We start from the raw sequence: 8,687 nt of genomic DNA, 5'->3' as shown, positions 1-8,687 counted from the left end.
CACCGAGTTCCTAAATTCGGACTTTCTTAAAGCTTAAGCTACACTCAAAGCCTGACTGAGGAGCCAGGAAGACTGGACACTCAGCCCAAGCGGCAGCGACACAGCGTCTAATCCGGCAGGCAGCCCCTTCTGAGGAGATGCGCAGTAACAATCGGCATAAGTAGATCACGCGAAGCCGGGAGGGAGGGGGCTGGGAGGGTGTCCACCGCAGCCGGACCCTAGCGATTCACGCTTCCCAAGCTCAGCTCCGAGGCAGACACGCTCCGCGGACCCAAGATGGCGCCGTCCCCGCGGCCTCGGCGTGGGGGGCGGGGCCGCGCGTCACGTGACCGTCCCCGCCGGGCGCGCGGCCCCTGCTGCCCGAGGCTCGCGCCGCGATCCCCGCAGCCGCGCAGGCGGTGGCCCTTTCCCGCTAAGGGCGTCTTTTTCTGACCCGGCATAGTCGCGAGGCTCGTTCCCAGCATCGTAGAGCCGGAGCGGGGAACAAAAAAGGGTCGCCACGCAGTACAGAAGCAAAGCGGGTTTGCGGAATCGGGTCCGCAGCATCCGGCGCCGAGGCGGGTGGTCGGTGCCCCCCGCGAGGGGCTGGGCCGGAGGAGACCGCGGGGTGTCCTGGCGGACGGCCAGGCGGGGACGGGTGGGTGAGGTCGGTGGGCAGATTCGGGGGATTCCGCTTAGGCCCCGGCTACCGTCGGGACTCGGGGGCACCCTCGGGGCTCCGACCACTTGGCTTGAGCGTTCCACGGGTTTCTCAGTCCCTCCCAGCCTCGAAGCAGCAGGATTGAAAAAATAGCTTCAGCCAATTGTTGGTTTCCCTTAAGGAGAGGGTCTGAGCCCGTCAGTCGGAGGGGACTGGAGAGGGATGCCCCGTCCCTCTGCGAACTGAAGGAGCAGGGGTTGAAGAGGCGGCAGGAGCGGAGAGCGCCTTCCTTGACTATTAAATGCCTCTTTCTGGGTTTCTGTCTATGCTGAGTGGGCTCCCCCGCGCTGACCACCCGGAAGGAGGGACGGACGACGCTCGGCGGGCTCTGACCGCGCTGCTTTCATGTGGCTGCTGACGGAGACCCGGCGGGGAACGGACATGGGGCGCAGCCTTGTCTCTTTCCCTCCCCGCCTCCTGGGCGCCGGGGTGGGAGATGTGGAGACGTGAGGGGACCCATCAACTGCCCCGGGTTCACCAGGACTCCGCCAGGCACCCGCGCGTCCCTCGGCGTCCCGGGGAGGACAGGCTCCGCGCGGGGCTCCGAGGCGGGCCGGTGGGCGGGCAGCGCGCGGAGCGGGAGCCCCAGCCTCGCCATGGGGCACAACCGGACCTGGGTCTCCAGAAACGCCAGCGAGCCGCTCAACGCGTCGGGCGCCGAGGCGGTGGGCGCGAACCGCAGCGCGCTCGGGGAGTTCGGCGAGGCGCAGCTGTACCGGCAGTTCACCACCACCGTGCAGATCGTCATCTTCATAGGCTCGCTGCTCGGTAAGCCACTCGCCGGGCGCCTCCCGGGTGGAGCTCCCCGAGGGCACAGAGTCGCGAGAGCGGGGGTCTGGTGTCTCCGGAGGTGCGGTGGGTTTCGGGGTGCCTGGCAAAGTGCAGGTAGTTGAAGGAGGTTTAGGAATCCCCGGGTAACTGCAGTGAAGTTTCTAGCAGCGGCCAGCTGACAAGCTGAAAGCAGAAGAATTCCTCTGGGGCTCTCTCTTGGCCCGAGGATCGGTGCCTGGACCTGGCGGAGGTCACCCTCTCCACACAGCCGTTGCGGAACGCTCGGGAATGGGCACAGGGTTGTGCACATCATTCATTACTTCTTGGGTGCCAGGGTGGAGCTCTGGCCCCAGCTCTTGTTTGCACATAGGAGAAACAGAGCTTCTGTGGGAATTTGTTGCTGATGACTGACATGAATGTTATCCGCTCCCTTAAAAACGTGGTCTGTCCTCCCATCTGTTACCTACATTGTAAAATTATTTTGAAAGTCTTTTTTTATTTTTTATTTTTATTTTTGGTGCGTTTTTTATGGTTCCCTTCTTCTGACCACTGACCTGCTGGTAAACAACCCTGTGAAGTTAAATTCTGTGTTGCCTTCAGATATTTACAAAAAACCCAAACCAAATAAAACCCACTACCTATGTTTTGTTTGAAGTACAGAATAAAGACAGGATTAACAACAACAACAAAACAGGTGTATTAATAGTTCAGAGAAGAAATGATAAACGGACTGAAATGAATGGCTTGTAAAAACGTTTTGCCACCAGTATGAGAGGTAAGGGTACCTGTGATAGCTACTCTTAAATAATGATACAGTCAATATTCTTTTGTTTTGAAGTATGTTGAACATGTTACACACTACATGTTAATATGTGGCTCCTCTTTAAATATAAGTTTTCAGATGTAGTATTTATAAGGATGCAAAAAGATTGTTTATGATTATATGTGATACTGTAGCCAACACCAATCTTAAAGTTTCGAAGTAGGAATGGGTTACTTTTTGGAGACACTTGTGAATTTCCATGGAAACCATGATTACTGATATCAAGAGGAATGTGTTGGGAAGAATTTTAAGAGTTCGGAATTTCCATTCATAGTTTCTCCATTTGTCACATCCCATCCATTCTGTCATAGTATTTAATTTTCCAGTTCTTCTCCCAAGGACATTTTCAGGGGTAGACATCAATGGGGCTATGTCTAGATTTTTATTTTTAAGATGTGTTTTTGTGGGTGAATTGTTAAATGCACAATAACAAAGCAAGAGCCTGTGTTCCAAATAGCAACATTTGACAGACACTTATTGTTAACACCTAATAGGTACCAGGCATGATGCATTGTAAATTAAGGAGAGTTAAATTCCAGTAACGGTGCATGTACTTAAAGTGTAAATTATCAGGCAGGCAATAGAAGTGGATGTATTTTTATTTCTGCAGTTGCTTTTAACCTATATATATATTTGTTTTCCCCAGCCCCAATGTTAAAACATTTTGGCAAATTGGAATAAATTTGATTCTTCTTTGTGTATATGGTTTTAATAAACATTTAATGGTGCTATGCAACTATATTGGGACATGTGCTAGCTGCTTCTAGCCCTAAGTAAGTAGAAGAATTTACCCAGGTTTAGTAAGACCTGCATCTGATGCTAGGACTAGCACTGAAATGAAAACCCGTAAGCTGGCTATAAGAACAAGACAAGACTATTAGAAAAGAGGTCATACAGGTACTTGAGAAAAAGTTATACAAATAAAAAAAAACCCAACATAAACCAAGTTCAGAGTCTTCAAATGCTAGGTAAGGGCAAGAAAAACCTTAGTCCTTTTGTGTGATGATAGGCTCTTCTTTCCTTAGAGCAATTACAGTTGTAGTTTAGCATGCATTGTGCAGTATGGAAGCCACTAGCCCTGTGTGCCTTTTTAAAATAATAATAAAATTAAATAAAATAAAATTTCATTTCCTCAGGTGCAGCATGTGCAATTCAAGTGTTCACTAGTCACATGTGACTGTCAGATTGTACAGCACAAATATAGAACTTTCCTATTACTGCAGATAGTTCTAGTGGATGTAGCTGGTCTAAATTCTAGACTTGATCATGTTTTGACTGAGTTGATTAATGGTTTAGTTTTTATATCTTTGGCTTGGAATTGAAGAAGACTGTGGGATAGGGGAAGATACATTTCCCACGTATTTCTAGTGATTTCAGAGAACACTTAGAATTATCCAATATTTCTACAACTAGACTTACTCTTCACTAATGTAGAAATAATGATTACAGCTAACATGAATATAATGCTTTTTATGTGGCAGGTACTGTTCTAAGTGCTTTACGGTAAATACTTGTTGAATTCTCCTAAGAACTCTGGTTTTGTATTGCTGTTACTATCTCCATTTCAAGTATTAAGGACCTAAGCGAGGTATGGAGAGGTTGATTTGCCCAGGGTCACTGGAGAAGTAGTAAAATTGAGATTTAAAGTCTAGCCATCTGCTTGTAGAGGCTGTGCTCTGCCAAAAATTTTAGGAAGGAATGCATTTACCTGTTTACACTATTGTTTGATATTCCCAGAGTGTAGTTTATTATTCTTTAGAAACACTTGGTTTCCTTTCTTTCTGGACTGATTTCATTGACACCTGGCAAGAGAGGGTGTAGAATCATTTCAAAGCAATGACATGGAGATTTTACACTGACCCCATACACAACAGATTGGGAATCAGAATGTCGTTGCCGTCCAGTCAGTTCAAAGGGTGCAGCTACAGCCAAATAGGTACAAAACCAGAAATACTGAACAGGAAAACTAGCATCTGACTCAGCATTATTTTACCATGGGCAGGGGTCGGGTATCAGTCTTGCTTTAGATAAAAAGGCAAGAAAATGAATATTGGTAACTTTAATGCTAAAGAAAAATGGGGATGTTAGAAATTTTCCCATTGTTTGACTCCAAAAATTTAAGTACCATGGAAATAAAAGGTAAAGCCTGTGTGTTAAAGTTAGTGCCACTTCCTATTTCCTTTCCATTTTTGTAACTTGCATTGGATTCAGGAATTCATGGATAAATCTGACCTTATGTCAGCTCTTTTCCACACAACACCGTAAGCAACTTGCAAAAACTGCTTTTGTCGATGTCTCCAAAGAGGAGAATGATTTTTTCCTTCATCTTTGGTTACGCCCAGTTTGATCACAGGAGTATGTTTTTCTCTCCCACATTACTTGGGTCCTTCTAAGACAGAATTCCATTTGTTCCTTTTTATTTTTTAGAAGAAGCATAGATCTGAGTAAATTTTTAGAAATCAGAAGTCAACATGTGCAAAAGTGATAAACTTTGTTTCCTTAAAAGCTTAGCTGAATCATATTGCACTGAGGTTCTTGTTACTAAATAGTATTCTTGATTCATTGTTCTCTAAGGATTTACTCTATACAAACATATCTATGTACGTTGAATTCTCCTGGTAATGCCAGTTAAGGCCATGAGAGCTTAAGTTCCAAAGCCTTGTGCATTCAGTTTTAGAGCTAGAAATAAATTTGGGAAACATAACTTCATGAAGCCTGAAAATAGAGAAAAATCACACATAAACACACACACACACACACACAGACACACACACACACACAAATAGAGAAAAAAATCACAAAAAAAAATAGAGAAGAGAATTAGGAATAACTGAAAAGGATTTATTGTGGAAGAAGAATCTGTATGGCTGGAAAATAAATTGTGGAGGAATGGAATTGTATCTTGAATAGCATATGACACTGATTTAATGTACTTAGTTCTGCCCCAAACAAAAAAATTGGTTTTTCTTTTTTTTCCCTTTAAATAAATTCCAATATGCTCCACATGTTCTCTAAATAGAATTTCTTCTTCATTGGGATTTCTGGAGACTCACTATTATGTGGAAATAATTCCTTTGTGCTATCAGTGCCCTTCTCCTCTTTTAGAAAACTGTTTTAGTGCCCTGTAATAGGAGAAAATCCCTAAGAACTTGAAATAACTGTAATTTTCCAACCAGGAGGAGCGTCACTGTGTCAAAAAAGAACTCAAGAATTGTATATAATATCCAAGTAATGCCTTTTGGGGGTTAGTATTTCTCAACCTTCTTCATGCACCATCGATATCTTCAGATCTTGAAAGAGGGTCAAGCAACTTAAATTCCCTTTCAATAAATTTATAGCACACACCACTTTCAGTGGTGAACTGTGGGAAATCAAAGACTCAGAATGATCTAGAATCACCGTTTTAAGTAGATGGCTTGGATCTAACTCCTCAGGGTTGATCTTTCTCTCTCTGCTCGCCCCCCCTGCCCCCTGCCCCATCACAATTCAAGTATCTGGAGAGCTCATCTCCTCTCTGGAGCTTTGACCTGAAAAAGGTCAGTGGTTGTGACTTGGCATATTACTTCCTCCAGGACAGAGTGTATCTGTCCTTATTAGCACAGTGCCATCATTGGTGGAGTTTTTTATAAATGAATTTGCACTTATTTAAAGAACATTAGCACTGTGGACAATAGCCAACATGTATGTCCTACCCTGAACTTCCAATATCTATTTTTAAGTGTTTCCAAATAGGGAAATCAGCCTTCTATCCTGCCAAGCCATCATATGAATGGTGTGGTAGTTTGAAGCTGTTATGTACCCCAGAATATGTGTTCTTTTAACCCATTCCTGTGGGTGTAGACCTATTGTGCTGGGACCTCTTTGATTAGATTATTTCAAGTGAGATGTGACCTACCTCATTCAAGATGGGTCACAATCTTCCGACTAGAATCCTTTATAAGAGGATAAAAGATAGAAGAAAGCCCCAGAGAAGCTAAGAGATAAGGACACGCTCACAGAAGCTAAAAAGACACACCCACAGAAGCCCAAAGCTGGAAGTAATGACACCTGGGAGAGAAGGACCAGCAGACATTGCCATGTACTTTGTTACCTGACAGAGGAGCCCAAGCTCACTGGTAACTGATTTTCAGAGAATATGTTGTCCTGTTGATGCCTTAATTTGCACATTTGCACAGCCTTAGAATTAGTAAACTTGTACACTAATAAATCCTTATGGTTAAAAGGCAGTCTATTTCTGGTTGTTTGGGCCCAGGCCAAGTTTGTATAGAACCCGGGAAGGGGCAGCTGCTAAACCGAAGAACACACCAGGCTCAGAAGTGGACATGGGTTTATTGGGACTTACAAACAGGAGAAGTTTTCTGATGACAGCTAGCTGGATGTTAGTGCTCTGCAAATGGTGCAGAAATGCACAAAGCACTATATGATTTCACAACAAAGACATTCTATATAGTATGAGGACATCCAGTCTCTAGGGTAATCATTAAAGGGGCCTATGACCTGATATTTTACTAAGGTTAGTATTTAAAACTAGGGTACAATCAATGCTGTTTTTTTACATCCTTAATTATGTTCTTCTGCCTCAGGGAGATTGTTTACTTTCTTGACCTTTGTCCTTGATTAAAGCAGGTCTGCTATGGGTATTTAGGAGGGGGCCCCGGCACTGGGTTATCACACTGGTATGTTGCGTTTCGTCAGCTTTACCAAACCAAATCAGATGGTTCTTATTTTTAATCTATATCCTATTCCATACCAGTGGTCTGTAGTGAACTAGTATGAAATTGATGACCCCAAGTGACAGTCCAACTTGTGTGTCACTTGATTCCATGAGGTAGTGATTTTAAGTAGTCACTTCAAAGGAAAGGTGAGAAACTGACTTCTTGAATCTGTTTTACTAATGATATGGATAAACACCGTTTTGTTCATGCTCATTGTTGGAGATTGAATCATGTCCCTGACAAAAGGTATGTTGAGGTCCCAAACCCTGGTCCTGTAAATTATAAATTGGACCTTTGAAGATGTTAGATAAGGTCAGATTGAATGAGGGTGGACCTTAAGCAATGCGGCTGAAGTCTTTATAATCAAAAGAAACTGGACATGGAAAGAGAAGCCATGGGAAGAAGGTAAAAGTGGGATGTCAGTGGTACCTAGAAGAGAAAGGAGCGGACATTGCCATGTAATAGAAAAGTCAAGGAACCCCAAGGATTGCAGGCAGGTAGCCCCAGAATGCCACAGCCTTTGGGGAAAAGCATTACCTTGCTGATACCTAAGTTTTGGAGTTCTAGCATCAAAACTGTGAGCCCATAAATTCACAGTTGTTTAAGCCAACCCATTTTATATTATTTATTTTAGCAGTTAGGAAACTAAGACATTTGTTTATAATCACTCAACAAAATCATTTTGGGTACCAGCAATGTTCATGGTATCATGTTTGATAAAGAAATATACTTGTGCTTTTGATGCTAGTGAAAACTAAGCAGATAATACCTGGAATATTTTGGGAGTTCATTACTTAAGTGCTTGATAGAAAATGTTAATACTATAATTACATAATTCTTAATTATACAGGATGATTTTAGTTCACCATGTTATAGCCAATAATAATGTGGTGTCAATAGCCTTACTTCTGCTTGCTGCTTTTGGTGTGCTTTGAAACCTAGGGGACTACGTTAAGAATAAGGTGTCTTGAATTGACCTAAAGAGTATGAAATGGTGGAGTCAATAGTTACCAGACTGGGTATGTGAAATTCTTACACATTGAATCAAATTGCCTCAAACTGTCTTTGATTTCTATATATTGGATGCATTTCTACCTGTTCTTTTATAATGCCATATATTTGGCACAGAAAATCAATCTGACCTCCTTCTGAATGAAACATTGTTGGTAATCCCATGTTTCTCCTTTTTTGGCCTTTACGTGTTTATCCTTTCATTTGCCAATTCTTCTTGGAAATTAATTCTCTGGTGCAATTTTTTTAAAATCAAAACTTAAATGAGACATAGGCTATACAATTTATGCAATGAAAGTGTTCAACTCAGTGATTTTTAGGATGTTTACAGAGTTGTTGCTTGTGTTTTTGGTATCATAACTAAGAATCCATTGCCAAATCCAAAGTCATGAAGGTTTCCCTCTGTGGTTTCTTCTAAGTGTTTTATGGTTTTAGCTCTTAACTTGAGATTGTATATGTTTTAAGTTAATTTTTGCGTATGGTGTGAGTTAGGGGTCCAAATTCATTCTTTTGTATCTTTTTATGGATATCCAGTAGTCCTATGACCGCATGTTGGAAAGACTGTTCTTTCGCCATCAAATTGTCTTCGCCCTTTTGTCTGTCCTCTTAAAACTTTCGATTCTCTTGTCCCATTGAAGAATAGAAATTAATACATAATGGGGAAATA

The 8,687-nt window shown here is 43.0% G+C and overlaps 1 protein-coding gene across 4 annotated transcripts in view; it reads left to right on the top strand.

Moving 5' to 3' along the window:
• The first annotated feature begins 1,296 nt into the window (after positions 1-1,296).
• GPR176 (G protein-coupled receptor 176) overlaps positions 1,297-8,687 on the top strand; it is a 141,782-nt gene continuing 134,391 nt past the window's right edge. The window contains exons 1-2 of one of the 4 annotated variants that reach the window (XR_013162338.1): positions 1,417-1,468; positions 2,132-3,367. Coding sequence is in view for 1 of the 4 variants with exons in the window: in XM_077127429.1 (XP_076983544.1) it covers positions 1,297-1,468 (172 nt within the window). In the remaining 3 variants the exon portion in view is untranslated. Of the gene's footprint in view, positions 1,469-2,131; positions 3,368-5,963; positions 6,808-8,687 lie in introns of those variants that run through there. The other 3 variants (XM_077127429.1, XM_077127428.1, XM_077127430.1) reach the window with 3 other exon arrangements.

This window comes from Tamandua tetradactyla, chromosome 14, assembly GCF_023851605.1.
Source record: "Tamandua tetradactyla isolate mTamTet1 chromosome 14, mTamTet1.pri, whole genome shotgun sequence".
Taxonomy (NCBI): domain Eukaryota; kingdom Metazoa; phylum Chordata; class Mammalia; order Pilosa; family Myrmecophagidae; genus Tamandua; species Tamandua tetradactyla.
Note: the sequence above shows the minus strand (reverse complement) of the source record. Positions and strands in the feature narration are given on the sequence as shown.